Raw genomic sequence first — 14933 nt, 5'->3', positions numbered from 1 at the left:
AGATTATTATAACTAACCTGTATGTAGTTCTTATCATGTGCCAAGTACTTCTGTAAGTGCTACATTTGTTAATTTACTCCTTCCAACAACTTTGTAAGTAAGGTGCTGTTACCTCCATTTTACCGATGAGGAAGTGAGGCACGGAGTAGAGGTTAAAAAACTTGACCAAGTAAGTCTACACCGGTAGAACGCAAAAGCTGAATAAAATGTATTATAAAGTGCCCAAATGTATACTGCAGACAATAAATTCGGAAAGAGAAGAGACAGATTACATTGAATATTGAACAAATATTTATTGAGCATCTCATCTGTGTCAGACGGTGGTCTAGGAACCAGAGACACAGCAATGAACAAAACAGACCAAAAACCTGCCATCCTGGGCTCAGCCAAGGTAACACGATTTGAAGACAGAGCCACTTGGGCTTAGCCTAGAAAATGTGTAGGAACTTGCACTAGTCAGTTTTGCTCAGTGGATAGAGCGTTGGCCCCGGGGTATGAAGGGTCCCGGGTTCGATTCCATTCAAGGGCGAGTATCTCAGTTGCAGGCTCAATCCCCAGCCCAGTCAGGGGACATGTGGGAGGCAACCAATCGATGTGCCTCTCTCACATCAATGTTTCTCCCAGTGTGTCTCTCCCCCTCCCTTCCACTCTCTCTAAAAATCAATGGGAAAATATCCTCTGGTGAGGATTAACCAAAAAGAGAAAAGTGTAGGATCTGAATACAGAAAGGGGGAAAGCTGGGATCAATTGGCAAGTCACAGTGGTCCCTTCAGCACAGCCTGTAACCTGTCCAAGCTAAGAATGTGTTTCACATTTTTAAAAGGAGGAGGAGGAGGAAGAGAAGAAAAAGGAAGTGCAGGAGGAGGGTTGTGAATATGGTGATCTGAACTACCTTGAAGGAGGAGGACATGAAATAAACACTGCAGACAAACAAGACAGACTGTAAAAGGTGCATTTGTTGCTTCTCCGAGAGGCCATGCCGGAGCCTGGGGTGGCTGAGAGCAGATACTCCGTGAGGGGGCAGTGGTGAAAGGACAAGAAGAAAGAGAGGCGACACGTGGAGGCAAGGGCTGCTGGAGTTGATTCTTTTTTCCTCTGTAGCTGTTAGGAGGGAGCCCTTAGGAAATTCACAGACTGTTCTAGATATTTGGTGCTCACACTTAGAAGCACTTAAAAGAATAGTGTTTTGATGCATACAACAAGAGCAGAACTCTAGGGAATAATTTTAAAAGTAACTTTTAAGGAAAAATGTCGGCCTTTTATAAAAGCTTTGCCCAAGCAACCTTAGAAACTCTTTTCTTTTTCTTTCTTTTTTCTTTTTTTTAGGAGATGAACCATAGCATAGGCCTACTGAGATCTCCAGGTGCAACTTAAGCTGATCTTTGATGCAAATGAAATATCACTTGTACCCAATCCAAGTTCTGGTCTTTTCTTAGCGTAGATAGGAGGACAATTACATGAGATATAACACAGAAATCAGGAAAATTCTATACATTGTGATATTAAGTAAAGACCTAGTGTTCATGGGAGAATGATAGTCAACTACATCTGTGGTTATTAATTGATACCAGGTAAAACAATTCTGCAACACCTGTTTGTACATATCCTATGGAGGTTAGAACAGCCACTGAACTATAATAATAACCCTAGAACTATTTTATTAAAACTCAGAAAAATAGATTTTTAAGGAATTTGTGCTTAGCATGATTACATTTATTTCTCACTGGTGCAATATTTTTTTAAAATAATTACCCATTTTAAAACACTGTAATAGGGAAAACTACTGTATTAATTTCCTGTTGCTACTGTCATACATTACCACAATCTTGGTGGTATTAAACCACACAAATTTATTCTCTTACAGTTCTGGAGTACAGGAGTCTGAAATGGGTCTCACTGGGCTAAAATCAAGGTGTCAGCAGGCTCGCATTTCTTCTGGAGGCGCAAACCCAATTCCTAGCCTTTTCCTCTTTCCACCTTCAAAACCAGTAAGTCTTTCTCATGCTATATCACTCTGCCACTGACTCCTTTTCTGCCTCACTTTCCCACTTTTAAGGACTTTGTGATTACCTTGGACCCACCCAGGTAATCCAAAATCATCTCCCTATTTTATTTATTTTTTTTTAAATATATTTTATTGATTTTTTACAGAGAGGAAGGGAGAGGGATAGAGAGTTAGAAACATCGATGAGAGAGAAACATCGATCAGCTGCCTCCTGCACATCTCCCACTGGGGATGTGCCCGCAACCCAGGTACATGCCCTTGACCGGAATCGAACCTGGGACCTTTCAGTCCACAGACCGACGCTCTATCCACTGAGCCAAACCGGTTTCGGCACATCTCCCTATTTTAAAGTTAGCTAATTAGTAAACAACCTCAACTCCATCTGCAACCTTAGTTCCCTTTGCCAGGTAATGATGTAACGTAACATATCCACAGGTTCCAGGGATTTCTCTTGGGAGCCATTAACCTGCCTACCCCAACTTTAACCAAAGTTAAACTCTGTTGTGCAAGACTGACATTCAATCAGTTGTGTTCAAATCTTATATTTGTTCAGCATCTTTATATGCTTGAAATTTTGTACCTACAATATGACCAAATAAATTGGTAAGCCTTTTTGTAGGATTCTTCCCAACTTTTACTTTAAAAGACAAACAAAAGAATTAATTTGCACTGTGATATTATACCACAGAGGTCTTTTAAGTAGGAAAAAAAACAACAACATGTTTTCATTAATTTTATTCTCTTCTTGCAGACTATTCCAAACAAGCTATGATTCTCTTGGCAAAACAGCCCCATCAAGAGTCTCACCAGCCTCTCCCTTGGGAACATAAAGACTCAGACAAGCAGGGGAAAGACAAGGCTAGACACCTGTCCCCAATGGAAAAAGGAAGAACACACCTGGAAAGCAGCTCTGACAACAGGAGCCAAGGGGAGGAGAACAGTAATTGGAGGAGAGAGACTGCTTCCAACCTGTTGCTGGTTTATAAGGTAAATCTATTCCTGGTGTAAAAGGGATACAGTAGCAGCACAATAAAAACTGGGACAAGGCGTGGCTCTGCTAGATTGTATCTCCTGCAAGGCTCCACTCTGATGACAGTCCCACCAAGGGCGTTTTTCCAGTCTGACCTGAGCCCAGTGTGGATCAAGCGATCTGCCTGAGATTGCCAAGCATCCTGTGCACATCTATCTCATTAATGCATTCATTCATTCAAACTGAACACCTAACATGCTCTAAACGCTGGAGGTTAAAAAAATAAAAAGTAAACAAGGCATAATTAGCACTTATCACATGGCATGTATCTGCATGGGGGTTGGCTTTCTGTCTCTGGGAAGGAACCCTACTTCATTTCGGCATCCTCATTGAGTAGCACAGTGCCTGGCGCAAGCTGGGTGCATCATGAACGAAGGAATCCCTTTAAACTGTACGTTTGATACCAGGCTAGATTCTCAAATCTGTAGCCCTGTTGGGGGCGGGAGTGGGGTATGACGGGCAAGACATCTTTACACGGAATGCACGCAGCAATCCAGTTCCCCTCTGTGGCTGCTAGTACTGTAGTAAGTTAAAGAGTTCGGGAGTCCAGGGAGGGAAGGGGACGGTCTTCCTTCTCCTCTTCCTTCCCGCGTGGAGGGGGCTGAGGGTGGGGGGAGGGGGGCAAGAAAAGGATGCTCGGGAACCCGACTGCCCTCTCGTGCTCGCTCCTCACCAGGTCGATGGCCACCACGTCCCGCAGGTCCACGACTTGTCGGATGGATTTGGGCGGGTTCTCGGTCAGGTAGATGAGCCGGTCGCTGAGGACCAAGTACTTGAAGGTGTGCTTCTCTGAGTCGGACACCACAATGCACGGCTCGTAGGCGCGGATGGCATCGTAGACCTCGGGCGCCAGGTGCCTGCGCAGGAACGCGTCCAGGCGGCTGTTGGTCCGCGCGGGGAAGCCGGACCCCGCGGGGCTGGCCATGCGGGGCGCCCGCGGCCGGGCCGAGCGCCGGGGACAGCGGACGCCTCTGCCCAGCCCCGCCTCGGCGCCGCCCTGGGTGGAACCCGCGCGCGCCACAAAGCGGCCGGCCCCACGGTTGCCACGTGCCCCGTGCCCCTGGCGCAGAGAGCGGGGGGCAGTGGGGGCAACTTTGGAGCTGGATTCCTGAGGCTGGTTCCCTGGAGCCCTCCGCCCGGCCCCGCACTCCCCTCCAATCCTCGTCCGAACCTCGGACTCGGACAACAATGGGCGGGGTGAGACGCCAAGGACCTGGAGGCTGCGTGGGCCCTCCGCCCAGCCTCCCCACACCCCGGGCTACCCAGCTATTGTGGACCACGCCAGTCCTTACAAATTGTATTGAAGCCGCAGTTTTAATCTGGTTTTCTGTTAGAAACTTGAACGAGATGGAACTTAATTTATTTTTCATATAAGCAAAAGCAATCCTAGATCCCTATTGAGACCCATCACAAAGATTTAGCATGTGATTATAGCATTGCTAGCAATAGCCGTCTCATCTTAATGAGTATAAGCGTAGGTCTTCCCTCTTCTCGGAGAGAAGAGAATCCTATCGTAAGTTGATTGGGCACAGCCAAGGCTCCCTAATGGATATACTCGTGGTCTCAATGCCCAGGACCAGGCCTTGGGGACAGCCAGAGCTCAGTCTGTATAGGGTGAATGAATGGGTGAGGCCCGCATCTTGAAAAGATTGAAGCTTATAGGTTTAGGAATGCTGATTGCGCAGCCTTGAGGCTGCAGGGTAGTAAAAGTACTGCTTAGATTGAACAGAACAGGAATACATTATAAATTAGGTTAGAGAGATGAGTGCAGCAGAAACTTGCTCCCAATAATCCTACAATTCCTCCAGCTACCCGCAACCCAGAATCAAATTATATCTTCTTTATTGCAAACTATCTTCTCCTTTTCCTCCTATACTGTATGTTGTAAGCAATTTCAAATTCTTTATGGAAAGAGAGCATATATACATTACAGGGTATACTCGGGTTATTGTACACTAAATCGCTACTAAAGGGAACTGAGGAGAAATACTTGGGGCTGGCTGAGCAAGTCCGAGGAACTCAATTGCAGCAAAGAAATAGGAACAGTATTTTTCTTGGAGAGGCTGTGTTTGGTGCGTAAAGAGAACAGTGCCACCTGCTGACAAAATCGTGAATGACCTAGCAGTTAAAGTTTTCTCAGAATCTGATCATCCATCTGACTCTTCAGAACTTCATAGCTGGATGAAAAGTGAGCTCCCAGGGCACGGCTCCTCCCTCTGAAATCAGGACTATTCCCTATCTGAACCACTCTAGACAGAGTGTGTAACCTCAGACCCACAGAAGGCAAAGGCCCTTCACCTTTGCCAAACAGCCACACCTCACAAGAGCTGTTGACAGGGAAATGGCTATGTCAGAGGTGGAATGTGAGGCCCAAGTTTGGGAGACGACCTCGCTTCAAGCTGTTACTGGGTGTCTCTCGGGCTTCCTACTCCAAACCCAGGACCAAGAGAAACAGAATGTCTGGACATTCCAGAAAAGACCGTGCCTGATCTATCTGCCAACAAGCCCATTAAAAGTGAGCTTTTGGTGACAAGAGTACTAGGTTTAACAAAAGTTAAGATGAAGCACACGAAGAAGGGTTCTAACAAAGGGTTTGATGGCTAATGACCTACCAGTAAGTTACACTTTTAACTTTGTGGCACAGAGAAGGCAGTGTCGTGGTTTCTAGGCACTCAATGTTCTGCACTGTTGCCAAAGTAACAGCAAAGTTCAGATTCTAGGAAGGGGATTTAATATAGGAGAAAGATCACTGGACTTGGAGTCAGGAGAACTGGATTAGAGGCCTAACCCTGTTGCTCACCATCTGAGATTTTTGGAAAGTCATTTAAAACGTTGAGCCTCGGTTTTATCATCCTTAAAATGAAACTACTAACATTTGCCCTGCAAACCACAGAGTTGGTGTGAGGAGCAAAGGCAACGAATGTCAATTCTAAAAGCACTATAGACGGGTAAAGTATTCATAGTCCCTTATCTTTTGGTAAGCTTTATGTGAATAGTGAACATAAATACACCTGAGATGGACACTTACTTCTTATCTTCTAAGTCTATCCAGACTCAAGAAGCATTTGGTACATATCCCCTATAATCAAGCACCTAATAGATGTTCTTGATAAAACTATCAAAAGAAATGGAACATTACTTACCTAGAACTAATCCCGAAAGGCACTCTCCCTAACCAGGAGAACTCTCACCAGAAGAACAGAGTAGCCTTAGGTCAATGCAATTCCTTTGAAAGGACAGTGGTTATGAGTAGAGCCAGGTGACCTGGGTTCAAATTCCAGTCCTTACATTCAATAGCTAAATGACCTTGAACAAATAATTTTAACTCTCAGTGCCTCAGTTTCCCCATCTGTAAAATGAAGTAATACTACCAATCCCATACGATTATTATGAGAACAACGTTTCTAAAGTACTTAGAAAAGGTACCTGAGTACAGAGTATAACTGAGTATAAACACTATGTGAGTGTTTTAAAAACAAATTGAACAAGTATATGATTTCCTGGTACATATATAGTCATTTGGTTCCCCATATACAAAGTAATATCAAATTTTTTGTTGCATGCTAGCTTAACTTTTTAAACTTTACTGGTAAATTAAGGCTCAGGACAAAAATCTAATCTACATGCACACACATACAAACAAAAGAATGGTATTTGTTCTTTTTTTAAATTTGCGTTTTTGGTAGAGAAGTGACCAGTGGGCCATAGGTCATAAGAACTCTATACAGATTTCAAACTAGAAATACCCTTCAATGGATCTATGGATTCCAAGTGTCCCACCTCTCAACTTGAAACTAAAGACAGACCGCATGCATAGAACCATACTTAAAGCTGTAGTAGGTAAATAGAACCTGAATTTTTAAAGGTGTCTGAATCGGTGTTTCCACTTAGAATTAATGTGTACTGGCTATTTAAGTATCTACAATTAGCAATCAACTAATACATGAAGGAGAGATGTCGTCATAATGAAGTTGAAGGAACCATGCAAATGCTTTGGATTTTAAAAAGCTGTTTCTTTTATTAAATAACTAGAGGCCTGATGCATGAAATTCGTGCAAGGGGCTCGGCCCTCACAGCCCTGGCTGCCTCGGCCTTCCCTCACAGCCTCGACCAGCCCTTGCAGCCCCAGCTTCATCTGAAAGGTTGTCCAGATGGTCATTCTGCTGTTCAGTCTAATTAGCATATTAGCTCTTTATTATATAGGACTCGTGGCCCAGTGCATGGATTCGTATACATTGAGAGGAAATTAATTAGAAGAAACATTTTAATATTGCTATTCGCCGTTTCTTTATAATAGGAGTGTCAGAGATGACAGAAAATTCAGACATATTCTGTCGACAATGTCGCTTTCTTTCAGCTGCAGAATGTCAATAAAAACAACCAAATTCACGATCGACAATGATAGATGGAAACACACGTGTGCGATTGGCACCAGCAAGAGCTTTACTAGTATCTGTATCGCACATGCTCGAGTCAACGTTTATTTTTAAATTGCCAGTGTGCGTCAGATGTACCAGCTGGTCGGTCGGTTGGACAGTCGGATGGATGGATGGTTGGTCGCTTATCCTTTTATATTTATAGATGCTATAATGCTCTGTCCTGCCTCAGGTTTCCTGCTTCACACCTACTTCCTCTAAGAGAAACTAATGAATGGACTAGAACCAATAAAGATAGCTTACCTGACCTACTTTTCAACTTCTTTCTCTGCCAAGAAACCCATAATGAGTGAGCTTTTGATGGAACTAGGCTTAACAAACATTGACGTGAAGCCTAAGAGGAAAATTTCACACAGGACTTAGTAGTTATCAGCTGAAAATTATATTATTTTTGGTTCAATTTAATACATTTCACAAATATTTACCCAGACATTATTATCCATAAACAGAATCAGGAAAAGACTTATTTTCAGTCTTCAAGACTTGACTAATGGTGAGAAAGATAGCCACACAAATTTAATACAAAACAAGAACATAGTAAAATATATTAATAACATAAGAATGGTTTAAAAAACAAGCAGGAACTCTCCCTCCAGGGATTATGCCTGAACCATTCCCATCCCCGGAGCCCACACATGTATCCCTTGACCTCTAAGGGATTCCATGATATTTTTGCTATGGTCAATAAATTCTTGCTTGCTTTTCTAAACAAAAAACAGCCCGGCTGGCATGGCTTAGTGGTTGAGCGTCAACCTATGAACCAGGAGGTCACGGTTTAATTCCCAGTCAGGGCACAGGCCCGGGTTGTGGGCTCCATTCCCAGTGGGGGGCGTGCAGGAGGCAGCTGATCAATGATTCTCTCTCATTATTGATGTTTCTATTTCTCTCTCCCTCTCCTTTTCTCTCTGAAATCAATAAAAAAATACTTTTTTTTTAAAGCATCTAGGCAGAGCCAGCCCCCAGGCCAGTGCAGAGGACCTTTCTTTCCTCTGTGCTGCCTCCTTTGTGCATGAGCATAAGCTTAATAAAATCTGTCTGGACATTTCTCTGGGATTTCCCCTCAATTTTTATCTTGGGGAGCCCAAGAACCCTAATGCTGGTTTAACAATAGTCTGGTAATACAAGTTGGTAATAAAGAATATTAGAACCAGTGGTAGAAAAATGGGAGGTCATCTTCATAGAACTGAATGTTGAAGCTGTAAAATTAGATAATGACTGAGTAAGTGCAGAAAACAGAAAACCTCTTCGTTTTTCTAGGTGGGCCAAGAATTCCATTGACATGAGGCATGAACAGAAGAAAATCAAACAAACGTTTAATGACATGTATACCTCCCATATACACGGGAGAGACCCAGAAAAACTGAGTAACTCACCAAAATGTTGGACGTTATCACCTTAAATATCCTCAGCTAAAGACAACCGATGTTGGAGGTCAGGAGAATCAGCTATGGGAGGTTCCCAGGAAAAGCACAGTAAAAAGAGTAAATATTGCCTTTTCCATTAGTAAGAGTCACTAGGGATTGAGTCATCCCCCTTCCTGGTATACCCTTAGAAATGGAGATTTCCCTTATATATGTATGCATCCTTTATAAAGGGTAACTTCTGCTTGGTTTTCAGAGCTTTCCCAGGGGCTGCTGTTGCTTAAAAAGAACCAGCTTAAAATAATCCTTATGAAAAAGAGACACACATTGGGGTAACAAATTCGGATCCCCTACACAGTTATGAGGAAGACATGTTAAGAGAGCAAAAGTAGGAATGCAGTAAAAAAAAAAAAAATAGTAGTCAAAAAGCAAAAGGAGTTTGAGGATAATATAGGATCCGAAATCAAGAGAGGAGAGAATTTCAAGGAGGAACGTGGACCCCCAAGAAGAAATATTTATTTGACGTGAACCCTGAGAAAGAATTTATCTGCTAAGATGGACTCCCCATGGCCAACCGAGAGCCCAAATGTTATAAATGATAAGAACCTAATGGCCATTTGCTGACAGGGGCTTCTCATACTCTGTATTCTGGGAAAATGTCAGATTTAACTCTAGGCTTCTTGCTCATTTACACAAATTGAATCAACAGTTATGAGGAAGTTCCTGGCCTGTCTTTCAACCAATGGACTAAGACCTGCTCCCTCAATAAGAACTGCTCTATAATGACTGGGCAGGAAACATGTTACTGACTAATCAGGACTTCCAAACTTGGACCAATCAGAAGTGTACAAACTTGGGTATCTCGTTTACATAATATGGACCTAATTGGGAACCTGGCTGGGAACTTTCTCTATGAAAGGCAACCCCCCTCCCCCCGCCTTGTTGATGCATTCCCTGTCAAGGGCATATGTGGGGTGGTGACCTGATCCCTGGTAGGGGGTCTATGGATGTTGCATTCTTTATTATTATTATTATACCAGTGAAAGAAAGTATGCAAGGACATAGACATATATACACTGAGTGGCAGATGTTGCGTTCTCACATCAGTATGTCTCTCTTCCTCTCACTTCCTCTCTCTAAAAATCAATAAATTACTCTCTTTTTTTTAAAGACAAAAATCCCCTTTTTCTCAGCAGAACACAATTTAGGTTACTCCTTGAATCAGTGTCTCCAGGGCTGCAGCTCCTTTTGTTCAAATGCTTTGTATTCTTTATTACAGTCTAAAATTAATTTTGGTTTACATCTAGAATCGAGTCTAGAGTTCTAGCCTACCTTGTAGTAGCTATGTGACTTAGGATAAGCTACTTAACATAGATCCACCTTGGTTTCCTTATCTATAAATTAAAATGATGATGATGATACCAGTTCCATTCCTACAAGATTAAGAGCAACAGATCAAAAAAGATATCTGAAGGCATATTGTAAGCCATAATGAAATATGTAAATGTTATCTATATATATAAAAGGCTAATACGCAAAGTGTCCCCTCAGAAGTTCAACTGGGAGACCGGGAGTAAGATCATTTGCTATGACATGTGCTGACCACCAGGGGGCGGCACAGAATGAAGGAAGGCCCCGACCAGCAGCTAGCAGGTCTTGATCACCAGCCAGGCCTAGGGACCCTACCTGTGCATGAATTTCATGCACTGGGCTTCTAGTCTATCATAATAATTTCAAGTACTCTGGCAACTGAAAGAAGACACAGAACAAGAATAAAGTTTTATTGTTGTTTTTTTTAAAAAAATACGTTTTTATTGATTTCAGAGAGAGTAAGGGAGAGGGAGAGATAGAAACATCGATAGGCTGCCTATAACAGTTTTATTGTTATAGGAAGAACTGATTTAGTACTATAATTCTACAATGTCGTCGTCCTCAATGGACCTTCATTTGAGAGACAGAGGTTAGGAGCTCAGATTCTAAAGTCAGACTGCCGGAAGCCGGTCCATCCTTGCTGCTTGACACAGTCGCTGCAGGGAAGAAACATCTGCACAGCACATGTTTCAAGGGAGCTGGCGTATATGGCATACTGTTCTTAATATGTTTACTCCCCTTCTTAGCACTATGAGTTTTAACCAAGGTCACCTCTCCGAGAAAGGTTGTTTCCCCAGGTGGGGATTTTTCCCTGGAGTTAGGGATTAACAGGACTAAGGAAGGGAATAAATCAGTAAAATCCCTTAACTAAGTGCCAGGCGGGTAGTTAATCACTTCAACTACGAACAATCATGCTTAAACTACATAATCTTTACTTAGGATAATCTCCTTCAGTTACTTCCTTGTTGCTTAACAGAACAATAGAGTAGTGACCTTGGAATGGTCTAATGTTTGGAATAGAATGGATAGGATTAAAATCAACTAGTATAAATACAGATGTAGCAGGACAATAAAGACAGAACCTGGCTGGAGATCCTGGCTAGAGAACCTGGCTAGGCTGCTGATCAACTGAACGCTGTCTCCATCCACACTTTTGGGAACCCCTGGACCTGCTGGAGCTGGACCCCAACAACTGGCCCCCAAACAGGGACCCCTAGGTAAGCACCCCCTCCCCGCACTTGGGATGGATAGGACTCCACCGTAGGGTGCTGCAGACCCCCCCTATAGAGGATAAGTAGGGTAAGAGGGTGGATAGTACAGAACTTAGATTGAGAAGATGGGTCATACTGAGTCTAAAGAAAGAAGACTCTGTATTGATCTTTTAACACATACGTGTGCTACCAGAGGAGTTAAGGTTACTCCCAGTCAGACAGAATGTTTTACACAAGAAGTATGTCCATGGCTTCTTGAGGAAGGAACTGTTAATTTAGATACTTGGACTAAAGTAGGAGAGCAATTAATGACTTATTACAGCTTCCATGGACCTGAGAAGGTCCCGGCAAATACCTTTTCCCTCTGGAATTTAATTCGTGACATCTTGGCACAAGAGGCAGAAATGGTTAAACTTTCTCAAACTTTAAACAGTCCCTCAGCCCTACCTAGAGAGGACACATAATTATTGTCTCCAGCTCAATCTAGGAGCAATTTAGCTATGCCTACTGATCAGAAGGAGAATAATTATGATGAGCCTGATTTCCTTTCACCCCAAGATCAGGAAGATTTAGAGGAGACGCCAGTGCAGTATCATAAACATGACCCTTGGGTTTGAATCTGTCGACTGAAAAATAATATTGACTAGGTGTTTTGTCACCAAAAAGGATTTATTGGGGTGGGAGGGAAGAAAGGGTTGCACCCCAGTGCATGCAGACATAGCAAGCCACATGCTCTGACCTGTTTGCCAAGGGGAAGTTAGAACCATAGAACTTTACTATAAACATAGAGTTCTTCCTGTAGGGTTCTAACCATTCCATAGAGTGTGAGAACTTCCACAAGCCCCAGTTCCTTCCATAGATCCTTCCCACTGATTATGTTTGCCTAAAGTTGCAGTTAGTCTTTATCAAATCCCAGCTCTGCTACCTAACTTTTATGCACTTCAATTTCTTCATCTATAAAATGGAGATAATGATAGTACCTACCTTATAGAGTTGTTATGAGGACTAATGTCTGAACACTTAGAACTGCTTCCGGCACATAATAAATGCTCAACAATTTTGACAATTCATACGTAAAAATATGCTTTAAGTTAAAATAATGAGTGTTAATTGTCAACATTTTAATACCTGGCATTTTATATTAGTCTGAGATTAGAAACTGCACTTTATGGACCAGGTAACCAGAATATGGAATGGTCAAACATAATATCCCTTTTAGGTCCTCTACAGTTGGATTTCAAGTGCTTCCTTATTTGTTCTGTAATAATGTGAGTTTATGAAATTGAATGACATTTTTATAACCCTAGGTTCAATGTTACTAGATAAATTGTAGATAAGCTGTTGGTGTGCCAGGACATTTAATATATGAAGTATGTTAAATATGAATTTACAAGTGAAAAGAGCAAATAAAATACTTACTTGACAGGATAAGGCAGTGCAATATATTGACCATATCAAAGACTTCAGAGCCACTCAGTATTGGGCCTCCATAGTCCATAGTTGACCTACATAACTAATGTAAGAATCTATGCACGTATTCACTTATTCAGTTATAACTACAGGCTGGCACTGTACTAGACTCTGAGGATATACTGAAATAGGGACAGGAATCCTAGCCTGACATGCTGAGAAAGAAAATTATAAACTGATGCAAAAGCTATTCGAGATACTTTATATATCAAATGCCTGGTGCAGTGTCACTGAAATGTAGCTGTTAAATTGCTACATTAATTTTATTCTACTTCTTTTTCCATTCCCCCTTCCCAAGTTTGGTTTGTTCTTTACTGTAGTCCCAATGACTGCAACCTAGTCTACATCCAGCACGTATTGAATAGTCAACAATGAAACCTAAATATCAAGTATTTATTGTGTGCCAAACACCTCACCTTATTGTGTGAGGTTGTATTAACTCAATCCTCACAACAACCCCGAGGTCAGTACTTGAATCACCCTCATTTTACAGATTACGAAACTGAGATACAGGTTATGTAATGTGCCGGAAACTAAGGTCAACACCTAGTGAAGAGGGCGCTAGGATTCACATCTGTGCAGCTTGAGCCTACATTGCCTCGTTGCATTATTAATAAATCGGTGAATGAATAAGCTAAGTAACAGTACCATAGAAGGAACCTACAAGTAGGGCTTCCTAAGAATGCTCTTTTTCATGAATGACAAATATTATGTTTAAAGTGAAATTTAAATTTTTCACCGCTCATCGGAATAACATGTGGGGCAACAGAAGAGCAATTACACAACTGACTCACACGTGGTTTGCACCACGTCATCCGAATCTCGATCTCTGATCATCCACCTACCAACTATCTAACCAAGTCGCCTGTATCACGCGCTGAGCGAACTCCACTCGCGGTTTGAACTGGAGAAGAAGGAACGGGAATCCCCACCCCGGGAAGGTTTCAGGCCGGACGCCTCATCCAGGCGTGCACCACAGGCCCAGGCGACCACGCCTCCAGGCCAGCGCCCAGGAGCGCGTGTGCCACTCGCCGCCCGGAAGTGCCGCGTGCGCGTTGCATGCTGGGAGTTGTAGGCTCCCGGCCCCGGCCCGCGGGCTGCGGTCCGCCTTCCATGAGGCTGCTGTCTCTGGCCCGCGCGGCGCGAACGCGGGGAACGCGCTTCGCGCTGACTCAGCGGGGGCGGCGGCGATAGCCAGGCCCTCGCACTCTTTCCCTTCCTGGGCCACCGGCCCCGCCCGCCTGCTTTTGCTAGCGAGCCGGCCCGGCGCCACGCTAGAAAAGGCAACAGCGGACGCGGAGCGGCGAGAGGCGCTCGGCCCCGGCCATCCCCGTCTCCGGCGTTAGCGCTGCGGCCGTGGCGGAGAACGACGGCGAAGACGCGGGCCGCTCCCTCCGCTCCCTGCGTGCGGCACCGCGCCGTTTCGCTCACCGGCCCTCGGCAGTACCGGCGGGGAAGCGGGATGGAGTGATAGGGAAGGTGACTTGGGCTCGGGGGCGGAGGGGCTGGGACCCCGCTCGGTCCGCGCGAGGCTGCGTGGAAGTTGGCTGGGAGGACCGGCCCGGGGACCCCCGGCTGGGGCGGGGGGCGGGCCGGGCCCCTCCGCGGCGGGGCGCCCGGAGGCTGGCGGGCCGGGTGGGGGTGGTACCGGCTGTGGCCGTCGCGGAGCGCGTCCCGAGTGCGTGGCTGCGGGTTGCCCGGTGTTTCATCACCCGAACTGCCACGAGGCTTCCTTGGGGGGGAATCGGGGGGAGGGATGGGGACAAGGAGGGTGGGAATCGCTGGGGGCCCCCAGTTTAATCAAAGGGACCCAGCCCGTTTGTAACAGTTGCAGCGTGTCTCACCTGCAGAGGACTGAAACCTGATTGCCCCCCACCCCAGGACAAAAAAAAAGAGGAAAAGTGTTATTTCTGTATAATAATTTGCCAGCAGGGACACGCCATTTCTTCTCGTCCCTTCCTCACAATTCTGCAGGAGCGATGTTTCCTGTAACCAGAAGAAAAAAAAGAGAGAGAAAATAAAGGAGTACTTTTTGAAGTGCTAATTAGT

General features: G+C 44.3%; 2 protein-coding genes and 1 long non-coding RNA gene across 7 annotated transcripts in view; 2 read left to right on the top strand and 1 right to left on the bottom strand.

The window, feature by feature from the left end:
• Positions 1–3052, top strand: part of LOC139006949 (uncharacterized) — a 101393-nt gene extending 98341 nt beyond the window's left edge. For both annotated transcript variants that reach the window (XR_011470814.1, XR_011470815.1), the window contains exons 3-4: positions 1865–1988; positions 2757–3052. This is a non-coding gene — a long non-coding RNA (uncharacterized lncRNA). The remainder of the gene's footprint in view (positions 1–1864; positions 1989–2756) is intronic.
• Positions 1–3989, bottom strand: part of CUNH12orf56 (chromosome unknown C12orf56 homolog) — a 77207-nt gene extending 73218 nt beyond the window's left edge. For all 4 annotated transcript variants that reach the window (XM_070409805.1, XM_070409806.1, XM_070409807.1 and 1 more), the window contains exon 1: positions 3709–3989. In XM_070409805.1, the coding sequence (XP_070265906.1) occupies positions 3709–3960 (252 nt within the window). In that variant the 5' untranslated portion in view covers positions 3961–3989. The remainder of the gene's footprint in view (positions 1–3708) is intronic.
• Positions 3990–14014: 10025 nt separating this feature from the next.
• XPOT (exportin for tRNA) overlaps positions 14015–14933 on the top strand; it is a 40105-nt gene continuing 39186 nt past the window's right edge. The window contains exon 1 of the mRNA XM_070409804.1: positions 14015–14363. The gene's annotated coding sequence lies outside the window, so the exon portion shown is untranslated. The remainder of the gene's footprint in view (positions 14364–14933) is intronic.

This window comes from Myotis yumanensis, unplaced genomic scaffold (assembly GCF_028538775.1).
Source record: "Myotis yumanensis isolate MYYU_CA2020_CCGP unplaced genomic scaffold, mMyoYum1.0.hap1 SCAF_3, whole genome shotgun sequence".
NCBI classification, from domain to species: Eukaryota; Metazoa; Chordata; class Mammalia; order Chiroptera; family Vespertilionidae; genus Myotis; species Myotis yumanensis.
This window is presented reverse-complemented; position numbering and strand designations above follow the sequence as displayed.